At 56.8% G+C, this 19,823-nt stretch overlaps 4 protein-coding genes and 1 long non-coding RNA gene across 13 annotated transcripts in view; 4 read left to right on the forward strand and 1 right to left on the reverse strand.

Annotated features, from left to right (window-relative positions):
- The window catches only part of NOTCH4 (notch receptor 4), a 24,911-nt gene extending 17,970 nt beyond the window's left edge, over positions 1 to 6,941 (forward strand). For 2 of the 3 annotated variants that reach the window (XM_061146990.1, XM_061146991.1), the window contains 10 exons: positions 718 to 1,241; positions 1,820 to 2,203; positions 2,320 to 2,495; positions 3,028 to 3,247; positions 3,428 to 3,500; positions 3,604 to 3,742; positions 4,243 to 4,538; positions 4,762 to 4,909; positions 5,422 to 5,519; positions 5,667 to 6,941. In XM_061146990.1, coding sequence (XP_061002973.1) covers positions 718 to 1,241; positions 1,820 to 2,203; positions 2,320 to 2,495; positions 3,028 to 3,247; positions 3,428 to 3,500; positions 3,604 to 3,742; positions 4,243 to 4,538; positions 4,762 to 4,909; positions 5,422 to 5,519; positions 5,667 to 6,356 — 2,748 coding nt within the window. In that variant the 3' untranslated portion in view covers positions 6,357 to 6,941. Of the gene's footprint in view, positions 1 to 717; positions 1,242 to 1,819; positions 2,204 to 2,319; positions 2,496 to 3,027; positions 3,248 to 3,427; positions 3,501 to 3,603; positions 3,743 to 4,242; positions 4,539 to 4,761; positions 4,969 to 5,421; positions 5,520 to 5,666 lie in introns of all 3 variants that reach the window. The other variant, XR_009693594.1, reaches the window with a different exon arrangement.
- Positions 1 to 12,180, reverse strand: part of LOC133059621 (uncharacterized) — a 23,634-nt gene extending 11,454 nt beyond the window's left edge. Inside the window, exon 1 of the long non-coding RNA XR_009693596.1 lies at positions 12,050 to 12,180. This is a non-coding gene — a long non-coding RNA (uncharacterized LOC133059621). The remainder of the gene's footprint in view (positions 1 to 12,049) is intronic.
- GPSM3 (G protein signaling modulator 3) lies at positions 8,023 to 10,135 on the forward strand. 2 transcript variants are annotated; one of them, XM_061146988.1, is made up of 4 exons: positions 8,023 to 8,431; positions 8,638 to 8,746; positions 8,955 to 9,154; positions 9,395 to 10,135. In XM_061146988.1, the coding sequence occupies exons 1-4, from the start codon at positions 8,390 to 8,392 to the stop codon at positions 9,530 to 9,532; spliced, it is 489 nt and encodes a 162-aa protein (XP_061002971.1). In that variant the 5' UTR covers positions 8,023 to 8,389; the 3' UTR covers positions 9,533 to 10,135. The 2 variants fall into 2 exon arrangements, with proteins under 2 accessions (XP_061002971.1, XP_061002972.1); XM_061146989.1 differs by having other exon boundaries at positions 8,406 to 8,431; positions 8,993 to 9,154.
- On the forward strand, positions 10,928 to 16,127 carry PBX2 (PBX homeobox 2). The gene is made up of 9 exons (XM_061146993.1): positions 10,928 to 11,191; positions 12,132 to 12,205; positions 12,446 to 12,693; positions 12,794 to 12,984; positions 13,173 to 13,308; positions 13,418 to 13,571; positions 13,968 to 14,056; positions 14,178 to 14,264; positions 14,403 to 16,127. Exons 1-9 carry the CDS (start codon positions 10,971 to 10,973, stop codon positions 14,493 to 14,495), a joined length of 1,293 nt encoding a protein of 430 aa, XP_061002976.1. The 5' UTR covers positions 10,928 to 10,970; the 3' UTR covers positions 14,496 to 16,127.
- A 127-nt stretch (positions 16,128 to 16,254) lies between these two features.
- On the forward strand, positions 16,255 to 19,761 carry AGER (advanced glycosylation end-product specific receptor). Of its 6 annotated transcripts, none has more exons than XM_061146994.1 (11): positions 16,255 to 16,691; positions 16,866 to 16,972; positions 17,105 to 17,297; positions 17,478 to 17,542; positions 17,850 to 17,937; positions 18,033 to 18,266; positions 18,358 to 18,488; positions 18,706 to 18,847; positions 19,098 to 19,124; positions 19,244 to 19,373; positions 19,496 to 19,761. In XM_061146994.1, the coding sequence occupies exons 1-11, from the start codon at positions 16,640 to 16,642 to the stop codon at positions 19,593 to 19,595; spliced, it is 1,269 nt and encodes a 422-aa protein (XP_061002977.1). In that variant the 5' UTR covers positions 16,255 to 16,639; the 3' UTR covers positions 19,596 to 19,761. The 6 variants fall into 6 exon arrangements, 5 of the variants coding, with proteins under 5 accessions (XP_061002977.1, XP_061002978.1, XP_061002979.1 ...); XM_061146995.1 differs by having other exon boundaries at positions 18,033 to 18,248; XM_061146996.1 differs by having other exon boundaries at positions 18,033 to 18,227.
- The last annotated feature ends 62 nt before the right edge of the window (positions 19,762 to 19,823 follow it).

The following is a 19,823-nucleotide window of genomic DNA, read 5'->3' on the forward strand; positions in this document are numbered from 1 at the left end:
CGAGCACAGGCTCTAGGCACATAGGCTTCAGTAGCTGCAGCTTACAGGCTTCAGGGAGCAGTCTTGGTAGTTGCGGCACACAGGCTTAGTTTCCCCCATGGCATGTGGGATCTTCCCAGACCAGGGATTGAACCTGTGTCCCCTGCATTGGCAGGAAGATTGTTAACCACTGGACCCCAGGGAAAGTGAAAGTGAAAGTCACTCAGTCGTGTCCGACTCTTTGCAACCCCATAGACTATACATATACAGTCCATGTAATTCTCCAGGCCAGAATACTGGAGTGGGTAGCCTTTCCCTTTTCCAGGAAATCTTCCCAATCCAGGGATCAAATCCAGGTCTCCCACATTGCGGGCAGATTCTTTACCAGCTGAGGCACAAGGGAAGCCCAAGAATACTGGAGTGGGTAGCCTAGCCCTTCTCCAGCAGATCTTCCCGACTCAGGAATCAAACCGGGGTCTGCAGCATTGCAGGCGGATTCTTTACCAACTGAGCTATGAGAGAAGCCCTAGGTTAATCTTAAACCCTGGTTCATGGTACAATAAAAGACAAATTAACATTAGTTTATGCATAGCCTTCCTTTACTTTCTTTAAAACATAACACTGGTGAACTTAATCCAGAAATTACATTTTCCCCTTTACTAGTGTTACAAATTACACTTTTTTCCCTTTATAACTGTTTTCCCCTTTATTATTGTTACAAATTACATTTTTCCACAGGGTTTTGAAGGCCCCACCTGCAGCCACAGAGCCCCCTCCTGCGGTCTCCATCACTGCCACCATGGTGGCCTGTGTCTGCCCTCCCCCAAGCCTGGACTCCCACCCCGCTGTGCCTGCCTCAATGGTTATGGGGGTCCTGATTGTCTGACCCCACCAGCTCCTTCAGGCTGTGGCCCTCCTTCTCCATGCCTACACAATGGCAGCTGCTCCGAGACCCCCGGGCTGGGGGGCCCAGGCTTTCGCTGTTCCTGTCCTGCCAGTTCTCCAGGGCCCCGGTGTCAGAGGCCCGGAGTCAAGGGATGCGAGGGCAGAAGTGGAGATGGGGCCTGCGATGCTGGCTGCAGTGGCCCAGGAGGAAACTGGGATGGGGGGGACTGCTCCCTGGGGGTCCCAGACCCCTGGAAGGGCTGCCCCTCCCATTCCCGGTGCTGGCTTCTCTTCCGGGATGGGCAGTGCCACCCACAGTGTGACTCTGAAGAGTGTTTGTTTGACGGCTATGACTGTGAGACTCCTCCAGCCTGCACGTGAGCCTGAAACTGATCTGGGATGATGGGCAAGGGATGGGGGGGGAGGCAGGATGAAGGCAGAAGGAAGGACACAGAAGAGTCTGAGTTACAGTGTGACCACAGCCTCACGCTCCAGGGAGTTTCCACTCTAATAACCATTGCTAAATAGGGATAGAAGACACTAGACTCCAACCCAAGGGAATGAGGCAGCATGAATATTTAACGTGGGGATCAAGAAAGAGGGCACTGCCTGTCTGGGCTGCCCTCTGAGTGTCATGGGAACCCTGGCCTCAAGCCAGGCAACTCCTGTTGCCATGGAGTATCTTCCCTAGCAACCAGCATCCCTGAAGGAAAAGGGCTCCCTTTTAGGGAGCCAGGAGTTGGGGAGGGTAGAGACAGGGCAGTGTTAGGAAACAAAGGTCAGGAGACATTAGGGTGTCTGGACTAGCTACCGTCCAGGGAGTAAACCCACTACTCCAGAACTGCCCCCACTAAGCAAACAGGGCCCTAGAGGCTGTAGAGTATCAGGAATCCTTTCTGGGACGAGGGAGTCAGGTTTCTTTAGGGTCCTGAGCCCCCATCTCCTCACCCCACAGTCCAGCCTATGACCAGTACTGCCGCGATCACTTCCACAATGGACACTGCGAGAAGGGCTGCAACACAGCAGAATGCGGCTGGGATGGGGGTGACTGCAGGCCGGAAGATGGGAATTCGGAGTGGGGGCCCTCCCTGGCCTTGTTGGTGGTGCTGAGCCCCTCAACCCTGGACCAGCAGCTGCTTGCCCTGGCGCGGGTGCTGTCCCTGACTCTGAGGGTAGGGCTTTGGGTGAGGAAGGACAGGGAAGGCAGGGACATGGTGTACCCCTATCCCGGAGCCCAAGCAGAAGAGGAGCTAGGAGGAACCCCAGACCCCTCTCAGCAGGAGAGAGCAGCCCCCCAAACACAGCCTACAGGCAAGGAGACAGACTCCCTGAGCACTGGGTAAGAACGCTGGGGGGGACGAAGCGGCGGGGGGGGGGGGGGGGGGGGGGAAAGACCTTAGTTCTTTAACTGGCAGAGGGGAGCCAGGGACCAACCCAGGGGTCTCTTCCCCACAGGTTTGTGGTGGTGATGGGTGTGGACTTGTCCCGCTGTGGCCCCGAGCACCCTGCATCCCGCTGCCCCTGGGACCCTGGGCTCCTACTCCGCTTCCTTGCTGCGATGGCTGCAGTGGGGGCCCTGGAACCCCTACTGCCAGGACCCCTGCTGGCCGCCCACCCTCGTGCAGGCACTGGTAGGTGATCCCGTCATTTCCCCAATTTTGCTCCCAGGCCAGCTTCCATGCCAGCAACCAGCAATGAAGTCAAATGAAACAGAAGAACTGAGACCCCAGATGTTGTTTGTGGAGACTTACCCTTGTTAACCTTCTTCTCTAAGTAGATCTCCTCACAACCCATTTGCTCTGCAATCTCCATCTCCTTGAGTCTTTTATCCTAACCTCTATCACAGACCGCCCACAAACCTTGGGTTCTGGCCTATTCTAATAAGCCAAGAGTTATCCAATCATCTGCAAATCAAACAGTTCATAGCATTATGAAATAACAACTACTCTTATATGCCACTTACTATGTGCCAGGCCTTGCTCTAAGCATTTTACAGTATTATTTAATCCTCGCAACAAACCCTACGAGGCAAGTACTATTATTATTCCTATTCTACAGTTGAGGAAACTGAGGCAAAAAGAGGCATCTGCACTTGCTCAAAGGTCTCACTAGAGTACCCAGCCTCACCAGGCATGGCCTTTTTTTCTGTGTCTCTTCCACCAGAGCCCTCCGCCAACCAGCTTCCCTGGCCTGTACTGTGCTCCCCAGTGGTCGGGGTCCTTCTCCTGGCCCTCGGGGCTCTTCTCGTCCTCCAGCTCATCCGTCGCAAGCGCCGAGAGCACGGGGCCCTCTGGCTGCCCCCTGGGTTCACTCGCAGGCCCCGGACTCAGCCAGTTTCCCGCCGACGTCGACCCCCCCTGGGCGAGGACAGCATCGGCCTCAAGTGAGAGTGAGAAATAACTGGGGCTCAGGGAGGGGACTCTTTTCCATGGAGATACTGGTGATCAAAAGCAATAAGAGATGCTATTGCAGAAGCTGAAGACACAGGATGGGGAGAGAAGTGGGAAGGCTGCTGGAAATCTCAGGGGCCCTGAAGGTCCTCTCCCCACCCACCCCCTTCCAGGGCACTGAAAGCAGAGGCAGAAATGGATGAGGATGGTGTTGTGATGTGCTCAGTCCCCAAGGAAGGAGAGGAGGTAGGCCAGGTGAAAGCACTGGGGCAGCAATGGTCCTAAAGTGATGGAGTGGTTGAAGGGACAAGTCATCCTGCCTTCACTGACCCTTGTTCTGATCCCCAAGGCTGAAGAAATGGTCTCACCCCCCAAGTGCCAGCTCTGGTCTCTGAGCAGTGACTGCCAAGAGCTCCCCCAGGCAGCCATGCTGACTCCTCCCCAGGATTCTGAGATGGATGTCCCTGACGTGGACACCCAGGGACCTGGTACGTGAGTCAACCTAGACCAAGAAAATGAAAACTCCCTTGGACCCCTTTCAGAATCACAAAGTCCTTTGATATCTGAACTGGATTAACTAATACTAGAGTAAGTGCTTCAGAACAGTCCAAGTGTGGTCCCAGGACAGAAACAGCAGCATCACCAGGGAAATTGTTAGAAATATTAATTCTCAGGCTGCACTCCAGAACTTCTGACTCAAATTCAAAATACCAAGGAATCTGTGTTTTAACACGCCCTGTAGGTGAGTCTGAACCAGGACTCAAGTTTGAGAAGCACTGCTCTAAAATGTTAAAGTATTAAGACCCGACACTTCCTTTTACAGAGGAGGAAACTGAAGCCCAGAGCAAAACAGAAAGTCACTGACACAAGCCACACAAAATCAAGACCCCAAGCTGGGCTTCTTGACACTTCAGGCTGTGATTCTCCCTGAGCCTCCATGTTCTCCCACTTCCCCAGTTGTCCCCCATTTCTCATGTCTCATCCACAGATGGGGTGACACCCCTGATGTCAGCAGTCTGCTGTGGGGGCGTGGAGTCCAGGACCTACCAGGAGACATGGCTGGGAAGTCCTGAGCCCTGGGAACCTCTGCTGGAGGGAGGAGCCTGTCCCCAGGTTCACACTGTGGGCACCGGGGAGACCCCCCTGCACCTGGCTGCTCGATTCTCCCGGCCAACCGCTGCCCGCCGCCTCCTCGAGGCTGGAGCCAACCCCAACCAGCCAGACCGGGCAGGGCGCACCCCGCTTCACACGGCTGTGGCTGCTGATGCTAGGGAGGTTTGCCAGGTCAGTGCACACTGGGGTTGCTTCAGAACTTGCAAACTTGCAAGTGAGGCTGGGCAAAAGCCTTCTCCAGGGTTTGGCAAAGAGGAAGGTGATGATTGGGGACTGATAAGAGAAACAAGAACAGAAGAGTGAATATGGATTGGGAGGTGGGTTAGCAGTGCAAGGGGCCTTAGCTAGCAGTCCAGATATACCAGCGGTCACTGGTCCTCTCTGTCCCCTCCAGCTCTTACTCCGCAGCAGACAGACTGCAGTGGATGCGCGGACAGAGGATGGAACCACAGCCCTGATGCTGGCCGCCAGGCTGGCTGTTGAAGACCTGGTTGAAGAACTGATTGCAGCCCAAGCAGATGTGGGGGCCAGAGACAAATGGGGTATGGATCTGGAGAAGCTGATGTTGTGCTATAGAGAAGCTGAGCAAATGGGGTATGAGGTAAGATCTAAAAAATACGGGGGAGAGCAGAGGAACCAACCGGAAGCTGGGGCATTCCCCCCCCACCCTGCTGTCAAGGTGGTAAGTCTGCAGGAGGCAGCACATGAGTCTGCCCTCAGCATCCTCAAACACACACACACACGCTGTCCTTGCCCACCGGGAACCAGGATGGAGGAAGAGTATCTGTGAAAACGGAGAGGGGTCTCGTGGGAGGGATGCGGTCTGCCGGTCCCATAGACCCCAGAACAATGCACCATTGTCCCTCCCGCGCGCCGGTGACGTCACCAGGGGCAACGCTTCCTGCTGGTCGACGGTCACCCGGGCAACGCTTCCGCCTCGGAGGGATCCGGCGGGCGGAACAGCCCTTCCCCCAAGACCAGAACCCGTGGGAAACAGGAACCCAGGCGTCTGGCCCCCAGCCTCGCGGTAACTACCTCTCATGTGCTCCCCTAGGAAAAACAGCGCTGCACTGGGCCGCCGCCGTGAACAACGCCCGGGCCGCCCGCTCCCTTCTCCAGGCCGGAGCCGATAAAGACGCACAGGATGGCAGGGTTAGATGGGGGCCCTAACAATAAACTGGGAGCGGGAGAGGTGAACAGCGAAAACCCTGAAGAGGCGGGGCAGCGGTCAAGTAGGAGAGCCAGTCCTACGGGCGTGGCCTTCCCTGACCTCGCCCTTGGCTGTTTCCTCCCGCGCAGGAGCAGACGCCGCTGTTCCTGGCGGCCCGAGAAGGGGCGATGGAGGTAGCTCAGCTGCTGCTGGGGCTGGGAGCCGCCCGAGGGCTACGGGACCAGGCCGGGCTAACACCCGGAGACGTCGCCCGCCAGCGCAACCACTGGGATCTGCTGACGCTGTTGGAAGGGGCGGGGCCATCGGAAGCGCGTCACAAACCCACGCCGGGCCGCGCGGCAGGCGCCTTCCCGCGAGCGAGGACCGCGTCCGGAAGCGTGCCGCCGCGTGGGGGCGGGGCTGCGCCGCGCTGCCGGACGCTGTCAGCGGGAGCCCGTCCGCAAGCCCGGACTTTGTCCGTAGACTTGGCCACGCACGGGGGCGGGGCCTACTCGCGCTGCCGAAGCCTATCGAAAGGAACAGGAGAAGGCCCGCCCCTCCGCGGCCGTAGGTTCTCGGCAGGCATGCGCGGGCCTCGGCCCAACCCTGCAATAGTGCGAGGAAGATCCGGGGTCACGGCCGGGAGCGGGGGCGTGGCCGCAGCTGTTGACTGGCCCTGCGATTGGGTGGCCCTAGGAGCCTGCGGCCCCGCCTCCAACACGCCAGTCCCGCCTCCTTGCCTAACACCGTCCCCTGAGCGGGGATCCCCTCAAGTTGCCTGGGGTCCCCCAGCCCACCAAGTAATACCCCTAAATGCAGGAGGCGAGGGTCAAAAATAAAAGGCCACATTTCAGGGAGGGATTCTAACAGTGGGTATTCATTAAATGACAAGAAGTCTGGAAGGCCTCTAGATTTTAAGATCCTTGTGCCTCGAAAGTGAGAGATAAGAGTGTAGTGTCCCTCACAAAATGATGTACATCACATCGTCTTACACGTGGGGAAACTGCAGCCCCGGAAAGAGGGTTCAGGGTGCAGGGATGAAGCACCCTGATGAGATGGCCAGCCTCTCTCAGAAAAAAAGGATGAGGGGTTACAGGAAGTACCCTTGAACCAAGAACTGCAGACTGACAGAATGTGAGATGTTCTTTTCTGTATATTGTTCCCAAAGGGAGCCTCTATCGCCTGATATCCCCAATACCCGCAAACAGCTGACAGATATTTATTGAGTGCCTACGGTGTGCCAGGCACTGTGTAGGCGCTGAAGACAGGGACAAGGGTTAGTCCAACTGATGATTCCTTGCTTTCTTCCCCACCACACCATGCCCCCAAACTACTGCAGGGATGAAGTGCCACCCTTCTAGCCACCACTATCTCTAAGAACCCCAAATCTGTCACCCCATAATAAAAATGATTTGAAGTGTTAACAGTCTTTTGGAAGGGTTGGGGAACGGAAAAAATATGAAATTGACTGCATCATGTTTTCAGAATTTTGTGCCCTAGGTTCAACAAGTGGATGGAAGCTTTGAGTATAGTTTTAAGAGCAAAAATAAGACAGGGTCCTATGTTAGTTTAAGGAATCATCTAAAGTCTCTAGTAATCCAGTAAGAAACCACACACACTAAAGCATGCATACCCTTCATCCCTCTTTGAAGGGCATTTTGTTATAGCCATAATTTAGATCTGATTCCTGAGGCCTCAAGTAGAGGGAGATGGAGAGAGCATCAAACTTTAACTACCATTCAGCTATATGGTTATGCCTCTTTCATGGTGATGGACCTGAAGCATTTGAAAACTAATAATAACTACCATTTATTGAGCATTCACTACAGGACAAATGCTTTATCACATTTGATCCTCATATCAACGGTATAAATGGTAAAAAAAAAAAAACACAAAACTCCTTTTTACTCTTTGAGAATCTGAGGCAGAGAGATTGTATTTGCCCAAGATTGCAAGGCATTAAGCGGCAGAACCTGATCTCATCATTGTATTTCATGCTCTAAGTCACTCAGCTAACGTGACACGTTGCCATTAAGAGGTCCCAAATGTCTCTGTCTGTCCTGTTTCCCACTTTGGTGCCAGCCAGTCTGAGCAGCATTGATCAAAGCTCAAGTCAGGTTGCGGTCCTCTCCCTTTTCCGTTTCATGATGAGAGGAAGGCTTTCCCTTTGTGTCTTACATTTCGTGCATATTTTGTGCCCTGAATAGACTGTAAGCACCTATGGGGCAATGGTAACTACTCAACCCATATTTGTTAAACACAGTGCTCGGGATATATGTATGTTTGAGGGCCTGACATCCTTGAATCTGTCTTCCTACTGGAAACATGCCCCTCCCCATCCCAGTAAGTCAGGGAAGCTGGGAAGCAGGTGGTGGGTCCTTCTTAGAGAAGGCACCTGGGGCTGGGGGGTGGGGGGGGGTTAGGGGGGGATTCTGAAGAGTGAAACCACTTCCTTTGTAGCTAGTTCCTGTGTTGACAGAACTGAAGGGGAGGGGGGGGTGGAGGGAACACAGCTGGGGTTTAGGGGGCTACTGAGGCTCTGGAGATGAAAAAGCCAAAAATCCTTTCCCATTCTGAACCCCCACCACTACTGCAGCTGGAGGAGCTTTTCCCAGTCTCTCTGCTCCCCTGGGGCGAGAGATGTCAAGCCAGCAGTTTGGGTGGGAAAAGAGAACTGGAGGAAGTTGACAGGGATGGGCGGGGCCCGTGGGGGGGCTGACCAGGAACCCAGCTTCCTGCTCAGTACCCAGGCATCCAGCCCCCGGCTCGCCCCCACCCCTTTCCGCCCCTACTCCCCTCAGGAACTCAGGGTTCCGGCCCTCCTCCCAAATCCCAGCTACCCCCTCCCCCATTGGTTTCTCCCCTCCAGGGTATGGAGGCTGAGAGACCCCAGGAAGAAGAGGATGGTGAGCAGGTGAGCTCGGCACCGGGTTGGGGAGGCTGACACTGGGAGAGAGAGAGAGGTGAGAGGACCTGGGGCAGAGACTGAGTAACGGGCTCAGGGGACTTGGACGGGTTTGGGCACACTGAGGCAGGAACAGAGACACAGAGAGGAAATGGGCTGCTGGCCTAGCCCTCTGCCCACCCCACCCCCACTTGACTGGAACGGATGTCTCTCAGCATCAGGGCCCCCATCAGGATGAGCATGGCTGGCCCCCCGCGAGCTCCAGCACTCGACCTTGGAGGTCTGCCCCTCCGTCCCCTCCTCCTCCAGGGACTCGCCATACAGGTACCCCCAACCCCTCTCTGGGGAGCTCCCTGACCTGGTACCCACTTCTTTCCTAATCCTATTACCAAGGCCCATTCCATCAGGGGCTCTCTCCCCACCTCCAACTCCCCATCACACCCTGGTAGCCCTGACACCCCCAACACACACACACACCCACCACTCCTTCTGCCAACCTTTCTGGGTCTCAGCCCTCGCCTCCTCTCCCCAGCCCTGGGGCCCCGCTCGGCCTCCCTGCTCTCCCTGCAGACCGAGCTCCTTCTGGACCTGGTGGCGGAGGCCCAGTCCCGCCGCCTAGAGGAGCAGAGAGCCACCTTCCATCCTCCCAAGAACCCCCCAAGCCTAGGTCGAGCCCTCCCCCGGCCTCTTGAGGACAGAGAACAGCTCTACAGCACTATCCTCAGTCACCAGGTGAGACAACCCGCCCCCCTCCCCCCAGAAGGCAAGACCCAGGCTTCCTGGTTCTGGCCCCTTTTCTCTCTTGGGTCCTACCCCTCCTTCTCCCCAGGCATCTGCCCCCTCACCAGGTCCTACTCTCCCTATCCCCACATCACTGGTGTCCTCTATGCCCCTCACACCAGCCCTGGCTCCTTTCAAGGCCTGCTCCTTTTAAAACCTCACCATCAACTTCCTCTTACTCCACTCCTCCAGTGCCAGCGGATGGAAGCCCAGCGGTCAGAGCCTCCCCTACCCCCAGGGGGGCAGGAGCTCCTGGAGTTGCTGCTGAGAGTTCAGGGTGGGGGTCGAATGGAGGAGCAAAGGTCCCGGCCCCCCGCACACACCTGCTGAGACTTGAGCCCCCACCAGCCCCTCTGCATTCCTGGGGCTCAAAAGCTGGGCAGCCCCACTGCATGCCCTCACCCCTGCCAGGGAGGGGCACCAGAGACTGGAAGACCCAGCAGAAATCTCAATATTCATCACCCTCATCCACCTTTCCTGGGAAGTGGAGCGGGTCAAAGTCTGAAAGCCAAGGTAGGATGGATAACTCCCTCCATAACCAAGTGTGTTATGAGGCTATGAGAGGATCCCAGCCTCAGTGGGACACCTCACCCTCTCTTCTGATCTCAGGGAGTGCCTGAGAGTCTCCATCCTGAGCTGTGGGGACACCCCCAGTAGTCAAGCTACCAGGTGGGATCTCCCCAAAGAACAGCAAATCTCCCAAGGTTTTGACCTGAGAATTCCACCCTCCTTCCCAATAAGGAGAAAGGAAGAGAGGGCACAGCAAAGACATAAAGACCATTCTCGCATCTCCATCACCGGCACCCCCTAGCCCCAGGACTGAGGGGCCTACAGGCTGTGAAAGGACATTTAGCCCTGCCCACCCTCCCTCCCCGCTGCTGTTCTGAACTGTCTGATGTTTGGTTATATGAATAAATGTGATTCCCCTCTGGACTGAAGACTGGTGTCTGGGGTGGCCGGGTGGAGGGTAGGAAGGTGAGGCCAGAGGCTGCCCGCTCTCCCCAGTCTGGCCAGAGGCCAGCTCCCCTCCCTGGCTGGTTAATTACTGGCTCATTAAGCAGCGGCTGGAGACCTCCCTAATTATCCCCCCCAGCCCCCCTCTCCTGGTTTTAATTAAGTAGAACAGGGAGGGGAGTCATTAGTATAAGAAATATGAACTAAGCTGTCGGTGAACCCAGGCATTCCAGCGGCCAGGGTCCTCATCAGCTTGATCCCGGATTCAGAACCCGGGTGGAAGGACCCCCAGCCTCCAACACGCCCCCGCTTCAAGGCCACAGAAGTCCAGCCCCTGGGCCCTTCCCTCATTTTCCCCACGGGCTGGTCTCCTCCCTCGTCCCCTCCTCCACTCGGTCTCAGTTCCTCTGTTTCTGTGCGTCTCTCTCCGCCCCCAGCTCCTCCCTGTTCCTCCTCCCTTCTCCCCTCCTCTTCCTCCCCGGCTCCCCTCCCCCAGCCTCCCTCCCTCGCTCCCCCCCCTCCTCCCTCCTCCCTCCTCCCTCTCTCTCTCACACACACCCCCGCTTGGGCCTCCTCTCTCTCTCTCCGGCTCCATTTTCTCCGCCGCCGGGGGCCGGGGTCTCCTGTGGGGGGCCCAGACGGTACCCCAGGTCTCCCTTCAGGGCCGGGGTGAACCCCCGGGAGAGCCGGGAGCCGGGGAGACGGGCGGGGGTTGGGGCGGAGGGAGCAGCGGCCCCAGCGAGTTTGGGGGGGAAGTAATCAGGCGGGGGGGAGGGGCGGAGCAGGGAGGGGGCCTCAGGGCCCCCCCCCAACTATGGACGAGCGGCTGCTGGGGCCGCCCCCTCCAGGCGGGGGCCGAGGGGGCCTTGGATTGGTGGGTGGGGAACCTGGGGGCCCTGGCGAACCTCCCGGTGGCGGAGACCCCGGTGGGGGTAGCGGGGGGGTCCCGGGAGGCCGAGGGAAGCAAGACATCGGGGACATTCTGCAGCAGATAATGACCATCACCGACCAGAGCCTGGACGAGGCCCAGGCCAAGTGAGTGCCCCCAACCCGGGACCCCACACAGACCCAGCAGAAGCCCCGTTCACAAGCTCTGAACCTTCTGGGAGCCCCCAACTCAGGACCCTCCCCAGGATACTACAGCTCTCTTCTCCTTACTCCTGGGAGCCCCAAGATAAGTGATCCCTCTCAAACCTCCCTTCACCCCCAGTCCCTGAAACCTTCGAAAAGGGGAACCCTAAGTGGTCTCACCCCCCCACCTCTCCCTAACCACCCCACACTCCCCTGGAACATCCTTCCATCTCCAGAGACCCCTTCTGACTCCCAGACTAAAAACCTGCTGTGCTGTCTGCTCCCCTAACTCTCCAGCCCACCCTCTTCCTAGGGCTCTCCAGACCCCTCCCCAGGGCTCCGACCATTTCTCTCCACCCAGGGCCCAGCCTCCCAGGTCCTCAGGCACCCTTTGCCCCTGCTCAGTTGACACTATGAGCCCTGCTCAGTCCCAGGACCCTTCACACATCTCTATACTGAACTCCCCACTTCAGCTCAGCACCCCTCACCCCCTCGGGCACCTGAAGCTCTGATCTCCTCCTTCTCCTCGGCCTCCGCCTGTCTTCCTCTGAAATCTACCTAGTCACTCTTATTTCTGCAGTCATTCCCACATCCTCTTCTGTACCTTTCTAGACCGTCTCCCACAGTCCCCACCTGGCCATGGTGCCTTCAGCTCGCGGCACCTTCCCTCCTTCCAGCCAAAGCCAGGTAGCTTCCCCTTATCTCCACATGGAAGCTGAACTCTTCCTAAGAACCCCCCAGACTTCATTCGGGCCCCAGCCTTGCTTTTTCTTGCCACAGATTTACCCACCACCTCCCCATTCCCACGCTCCCCTCTCTTACCCTCCTGGGTGTGTCGTCCTGTGGTTGTTTTTCCCCCTTGGCAATTCCATAGCCTCTCAACTTTTCTCTCCCGTTCCCCAAGGAAACACGCCCTAAACTGCCACCGCATGAAGCCTGCTCTCTTTAGCGTCCTGTGTGAAATCAAGGAGAAAACTGGTATGTGAGTTCCCTCCTCCAATTCCTCAACTCTGGGGACAGAACCCTGTTCCCTGGAGAGCTTAGGCTAAGAGTTTTGACAACTTGGGGCCCTGAGGAAAGTGTGGGTTAGGAAGATTGCTAAGGGGGGCTTGGGAGGGAACCCACGCCTGGAGACTTGAGTCTCCAGGTGGCCCCAGGAGGGCTGAGAGCTGGGGTGTGGGGTCCCTGGGTCCCTAAGTCCGCTCGCCTGCATGCTAGGCCTCAGCATTCGAAGCTCCCAAGAGGAGGAGCCTGTGGATCCACAGCTGATGCGCTTGGACAACATGCTTCTGGCAGAGGGTGTGGCTGGGCCTGAGAAAGGGGGTGGCTCAGCGGCTGCAGCTGCCGCCGCTGCAGCCTCCGGGGGTGGAGTGTCCCCTGACAACTCCATCGAACACTCGGACTATCGCAGCAAACTTGCCCAGATCCGCCACATTTACCACTCGGAGCTGGAGAAATATGAGCAGGTGAGGAGAAGAAGCCGGAGTGGGTGGAGGGAGAGGCTCTTAAGGGGGATGCCCAGGGCCAAAGGGCTCCTGCTCACCAAGCCTCGGGCCCCTGCTGCAGGCGTGTAACGAGTTCACAACCCACGTCATGAACCTGCTGAGGGAGCAGAGCCGCACACGGCCCGTGGCACCCAAGGAGATGGAGCGCATGGTGAGCATCATCCACCGGAAGTTCAGCGCCATCCAGATGCAACTCAAGCAGAGCACCTGCGAGGCCGTCATGATCCTACGTTCCCGCTTCCTGGACGCCAGGTGGGGCCCAGGGCCCCCAACCGGCCCCCAGCACCCAGCTCCTTCCCATTCTTCTCCGAGCCTCGGGGCCACCGTGTTGCATAGCACAACACTCTGCTCCGTGACACTGGTACCCTCTGAAGTGAATCAACAGGATTGCCCGGCCAGGACACCAACACCCTCCTCACCACCCCCTCTCTCCTCTATAGACGGAAACGCCGTAACTTCAGCAAACAGGCCACAGAGGTTCTGAATGAGTATTTCTACTCCCACCTGAGTAACCCATACCCTAGTGAGGAGGCTAAAGAGGAGCTCGCCAAGAAGTGCGGAATCACTGTCTCTCAGGTACCGGGGAGGCTCGGGGAGGCGTTTGGAGGGCACAAAGCTCTAACTAAGGTGTTCACAGAGGGACGGGTTTCCCCCCTGACCCTGCTTTCTGCCCACTACCCCGCAGGTCTCCAACTGGTTTGGCAACAAGCGGATTCGCTATAAGAAAAACATTGGAAAGTTCCAAGAGGAGGCAAACATCTATGCCGTCAAGACCGCCGTGTCGGTCACCCAGGGAGGCCACAGCCGCACCAGCTCCCCGACACCCCCTTCCTCCGCAGGTGGATCCCGCTGCCACCCTGGCTGGCTCTTCTGCATGCTCCCTGCTTTTGTTCCCACTTCTTGTTTAGGCAGGATCAGAGCAGAAAGAGGGGGCCTTCTGGGGTGAGAGGGACCAAGCTGGTCAGATGGGTGGGGATGTCGGGGGTGGGGGCGGCGAGGCCACTCCAGTGAAGTTACTTCTGCCTTTCTTCCAGCAAATGGCCAGGGGAGGCTCAGAAACAGCCTGCTCCTTCTGAGTGTTGCCATATTGTTTTGTGGACAATTTGGGTATGGTGGCACACCTCCACCAAGCTAGTCCAGGGCACTCTTTGAAAACTGAGAGCTGCGGGGAGTCTCCCATCTGCCATCACAGGCTCTGTTACACTCTTCCCTACTTCCCCCTCTGCTCCCCCAAGGCTCTGGCGGCTCTTTCAATCTCTCAGGATCCGGTGACATGTTTCTGGGGATGCCCGGGCTCAACGGAGATTCCTACTCTGCCTCCCAGGTCAGGTGGTCCATCGCGCCTTGAGTAGGGCTTTTTCAAACTCAGTTTCCCTACTTTTGGATCTGAAAGTCTTTTCTTCCGAGGTTTCTCACTGTGTCCTCTCCTCCTCTGTTGCCTGCAGGTGGAATCACTCCGACACTCAATGGGGCCAGGGGGCTACGGGGATAACCTCGGGGGAGGCCAGATGTACAGCCCTCGGGAAATGAGGGTGAGTGAGCACCTGAAGCCCCTCTCCTCACCTCTCACTGGGGTGGGGGTGAGGGGGGCGTTTTCCCCGGCAGCGCTGGCCCCTGTGCTGGGTTTCTCAGAGCCCTACCCCAGCTGTCTGTCTCTTTTTTTTCCCCAGGCAAATGGCGGCTGGCAGGAGGCTGTCACCCCGTCCTCAGTGACGTCCCCAACAGAGGGACCAGGGAGCGTTCATTCGGACACTTCCAACTGATTTTGCCCCTCAGGGCCAACAGGGGCGGGGGCTCACAAGGCAACTTTTGAAGAGGATACAGGCATCCGGAGGACAAAACCCAGACACGGGAGAAGCACAAGACAAGAGAAGGGCAGATGGGGCCGTCCCCTCCCCAGCCAGATTCTGTCAGTGCTGGGCGTGCCGACGACATGGCAGGGAAGATGGGGGTCCCCTCAGGGGAGAGTGGGGTCTGTCTACCCCTTTTTTCTTTCTTTTTTTTTCTCCCCTTTTCTCTCTCACAGAAACACACACACCCTGTTTTTCAGATCTTTCCTCTCCTTTCTCTCTCATAAACACACCGACAACTATTCTGTTTCTCTCTCTCTGTCTCTCTGTGGGCTCCCCCACTCTCCCTCCCCCACCCCACTTATCTGCTCTGGGATCTGTGGAGACGCCAGCCCTGCCCAACCAGAGATGCCAAAAATGGGGACATGACTTCTGGACAGAGGACATGGGCCACGCCCCCTGTGCCCCCCCACCTCCTGCCCCTCCAGACGGCTTTTATTACCTCATACGCAGCTCATCTTAAACCAATAGAATCGCTCGGTGGACGAGAGTGTCTGACTCAGATATCTACCTCGGAGGGAGTTTCTGCTACTTTAGGGAATTGTTGACTGGGCTTTGGGGTTGAATTTTTTTTTTTTTTTTTTTAAGGAAAGAAAAAATTAACCCTGGGTTCCATCTGTAGTTTTTTTAATTCTTATTTTGGGGGATTTTGGTGGTGGTGGTGGTTCTTAATTTTTAATTTAGTTTGGGGAAGTAGATGTTTTTATAAATAATGTTGATTTTTTTTTTTTTTTAAGTTTCTTCCTTTCCCATATTAGGGGTAATAGCCAAAGGGGTCATGATAAGAGAAAGGGGAACAAATAGGCCTGCCTGGCTCCAGTCCTGTCCATCAGGAAGTAACATTTAGCAGAGCATCAAGCCTGCTCCCGCCCCCCCCCGCCCCCCACACACACACAATCACTTAGGTGTTCTCCTTTGCTTATAAAGTCACTTAGGTGTCCTTTGCTCATGTGGGAAGCTTTCTGCTGCATTTAGCGTGGAGGTAGTCGGGCTTGCTCTGTTGGCCTATCCCCCCTCTTCCTACATCCCTTGGGCAGGGCTGGACTCAGTAATTTTGAGCAAATGACACATCTAAAATCCTTTTTTTATTAAACTACTATTTACAGATTGGAGGAGGAAGAATTGGGAGGGGGTTATTGCCAAATATGTTAAATATGGGTTGGGGTGTTTGTGTGTGTATTGCCCTCAGTTTCCCCAGATATGAGGTATCTTTTTTTCTCAGTCCAAAATCAAGAGGGTGGGGGGAGAGAGGAAGGAGGCTGCAAACAGCCAGGTATGAGGGAAGGTAAAATCACCATCCCGAACCCTCGGCCCTGAACCCTACCATCTGAACCCCTCAAACATCCTCAGGCGTTTATAAGACTGTCACAGTGGGGAACCCCTCCCCTCAAAAGATCCAGGCAGGATTCCGGGGGGTAGGTTGGGAGTGTGGTGGGTGGGGGTGGGAGGCATGGGCTGGGGGCAGTTCTCTCCTCACTTGTAAACTTGTAGTTTCACAGAAAAAAAAAACAACCACAGTTTTAAATAAAGAAATTTCTTTTTTTCCTGGGTTTAGTTGAGAATTCTTTTCAAAAACATGAGAAACCCCAGAAAAAAATTTTTTTTCTTTCTCAGAAAACCCTAAATAGGTGCTCCCTACTCCCCGCCCCACCCAGGTCTTCCAGTTTTTCCCTCACCACCCAGGCCCCAGGTTTCACCCCTGCCTCCTGGGAAACAGCCAGGCCTGAACCCTGTTGCCTCGCAACCTTGCTTAGTCATCCAATAGCCTTCAGTGGATTGGTGGAATAGGTTTGGGGTCCTGAGGGGTGAGAGACCCTAGGAGATGCACTCCCCACCCCCATGGATGTGGCTGTGCCCAGAGGCTGGCAGTACCCTGGGGTGGGGTGACAATTGTTTCTCCTAGTACCTGAAGGACTCTTGAATTTGAATTCCTAGCATTCCCTGTGACAGGACAGGACGGGGGAGATGGGGGCAGGGGAGAGGGTACAAGCCCCACCTAGGGTGGTGTCCCCAGCAGCAAGGGGCAGACAGAGCCAGGAGCCTGGGAAGGAAGCAGGATGGCAGCAGGGGCAGCGGTCAGAGCCTGGATGCTAGTCCTCAGCCTGTGGGGTGAGCCACTCCCCCACCACCAACCCTCCCCGCAGAAGGCACCCCGCCCCATCCCCAAATCTCCCCCCCAGCTTTCCAGGAGCCTGGTTACCGCTTTCCAGTCTCCCTCATCCTCCCTGTTCTAGTCTTACTAGCTCCCATCTCCCTGCCCTCCATCGTGGTGCTGTCTCCCAGGGGCAGTCACAGGGGACCAAAACATCACAGCCCGGATCGGGAAGCCACTGGTGCTGAACTGCAAGGGAGCCCCCAAGAAACCACCCCAGCAGCTGGAATGGAAACTGGTAAGTGGGGCTCCTGTGTCTCCACTTCTGGGTACACTAGTGAGATTCGCGTCCCCTCCCGCCCACCTCCCTTCTTCATCAGTCCTTTCCCAAAGGGCCTGCACTGTTGAGGCCCCTCTCCTCTGCCCCCAGAACACAGGCCGGACAGAAGCTTGGAAGGTCCTGTCTCCCCAGGGAGACCCCTGGGATAGCGTGGCTCGGGTCCTCCCCAACGGCTCCCTCCTCCTGCCGGCTATTGGGATCCAGGATGAGGGGACTTTCCGGTGCCGGGCAACGAGCCGGAGCGGAAAGGAGACCAAGTCTAACTACCGAGTCCGAGTCTATCGTAAGGGTTCCCAGGACCTCTTCACCACCCACCTCTCATCTAAGGAAAAGCCTTCGACCCCAGCCCTTGACTCCTTGGCCCTGGCCTGGGAGAACTTGACTTCAGCTGCCCCCATTCCCACACCCAGGGTGTGAGAATCTTCAAAGCTGTGGCCTCTGATAGGAATTTTCCCTCCTTCAGAGATTCCTGGGAAGCCAGAAATTGTTGATCCTGCCTCTGAACTCATGGCTGGTGTCCCCAATAAGGTAGAGGATGAAAAGGGGAGATATGGAAAGGGGTCCTGAGGATGGGAGGGGAGTGTAGCTGTGTGTGTGTGTGTGTGACTCAGTTGTGTCTGACTCTTTGCAACCCCATGGACTGTAGCCCGCCAGGCTCCTCTATCCATGGGATACTCTGGGCAAGAATACTGGAGTGGCTTGCCAGTTCCTTTTCCAGGGGATCTTCCTGACCTAGGAATCGAACCTGGGTCTCCCACATTGCAGGCAGATTCTTTACCCTCTGAGCCACTGGATTCTCTTATTTCCAGAGATGATGAAGTTGATTTTTCCCCAGGTGGGGACATGTGTGTCCGAAGGGGGCTACCCTGCAGGGACTCTTAGCTGGCACTTGGATGGGAAAACTCTGATTCCTGATGGCAAAGGTGAGTCCCAGAGTCTCCCCTCCCAGCTGCCTTCTTTGTGAGCCCTCTCCCACACCCACCCTGGAATGTCTCAACTTGTCTTCCCCCAACCACAGGAGTGTCCGTGAAGGAAGAGACCAAGAGACACCCGGAGACAGGGCTTTTCACACTCCATTCGGAGCTGATGGTGACCCCAGCTCGGGGAGGAGCTCTCCACTCCACCTTCTCCTGTAGCTTCACCCCTGGCCTTCCCCGGCGCCGAGCCCTGCACACGGCCCCCATCCAGCTCAGGGTCTGGAGTGAGCGCCGAGGTGGGGAGGGCCCCAGCGTGGGTGAGCACATGTCGGAATGTATGACCCTGAGGAAGGGGAGGGTTCAGCCCGTGGCCACTGGGACCACACACAGGTAAGACTCTCAACCCCGTCACCTTCCCACCCCCAGACACTGTGCCACTGGAGGAAGTCCAGTTGGTGGTACAGCCAGAAGGGGGAGCAGTAGCTCTTGGTGGGACCGTGACCTTGACCTGTGAAGCCCCTGCCCAGCCCCCACCTCAAATCCACTGGATCAAGGATGTGAGTGACCCGAGAGGGGGCTGGCAGGTAGCAAGATACATAATTGTCAATTCGGAAGGCAGGGGGTGGGAGCCTGGAGCTCTTTCTCTTCCACAATCATGGAGAGAGAGGCAGGCCAGGAGGTACAAGGGTATCTGAGCCTGTGGAGGCGAGGACAGAAGTATAGGATGTGTGGACAGGGGGTTTAATAGTCTCCTGTCCCTCCTTCCCCCACCAGGGAAGGCCCCTGCCCCTTCCCCCTGGCCCCGTGCTGCTCCTCCCAGAGGTAGGGCCGGAGGACCAGGGAACCTACAGTTGTGTGGCCACCCATCCCAGCCATGGGCCCCAGGAGAGCAGTGCAGTCAGCATCAGCATTATCGGTGAGACCTCCCTCTGAGTCCCAGGCAAACCCTGAGGCTGGCTGAGGGACAGTGCAGGCCCCAGTTCCCCACCCTACACTAGCAGTGTCCCCAAGAGCCACCCCACCCCGCCCTCACTGCAGCCACACCCAGGCCTCCTCTGCCCGACACAACCCAAGAGAACAGCCTGGTCCTTTAAGGGACGCACTGGGGTTCCCGCTAAATAACTGTCTTCCAAACTGAAGCCTTCCCTTCTGACCTTGTTTTCCAGAAACAGGCGAGGAGGGGACGACTGCAGGTGAGGGGGTTGGATAAAGGCAGAGAGAAGATGGGCCTCGCAGGACTGAGGGGTTGGTCAACCAGAAAGGAACTGTGAGTGGTGGGGCCGTGCCCTCAGTTGTCCCCATCTCCATACAGGCTCTGTGGACGGGCCGGGGCTGGAAACCCTAGCCCTGACCCTGGGGATCCTGGGAGGCCTGGGGACAGTTGCCCTGCTCATCGGGGTCATCATGTGGCATCGAAGGCGGCAACGAAGAGGACAGGAGAGGTGAGTGGAGGAAACCAGACACCTCAGACTGAGAACTGCCAGGCAGGAAGCAGGGGTGTGGGGGTAAGAAATGATGGCGTGCTGGAAAGCATGTGCAGATTCTCCCCAATCCTCCTCCCCAGGAAGGTCCCGGAAAACCAGGAGGAGGAAGAGGAGGAGCGAGCGGAACTGAACCAGCCAGAGGAGCCCGAGGCAGCAGAGAGCAGCACAGGAGGGCCTTGAGGAGCCCACGACCACACCCCATCCATCAGCCCCCTTTTCTTTTCCCACACTCTGTTCTGGCCCCAGACCAGTTCTCCTCTGTATAATCTTTAGCCCACCTCCCCCAAACTTTCTTCCACAACCAGAGCCTCCCACAAAAAGTGATGAGTAAACACCTGCCACATTTGCTGTTGTGTGCTGTGTGATGCCCTCTCCCCCATGCTTCCCCGCACCACACCAACATCTGCT

This window comes from Dama dama, chromosome 7, assembly GCF_033118175.1.
Source record: "Dama dama isolate Ldn47 chromosome 7, ASM3311817v1, whole genome shotgun sequence".
Taxonomy (NCBI): domain Eukaryota; kingdom Metazoa; phylum Chordata; class Mammalia; order Artiodactyla; family Cervidae; genus Dama; species Dama dama.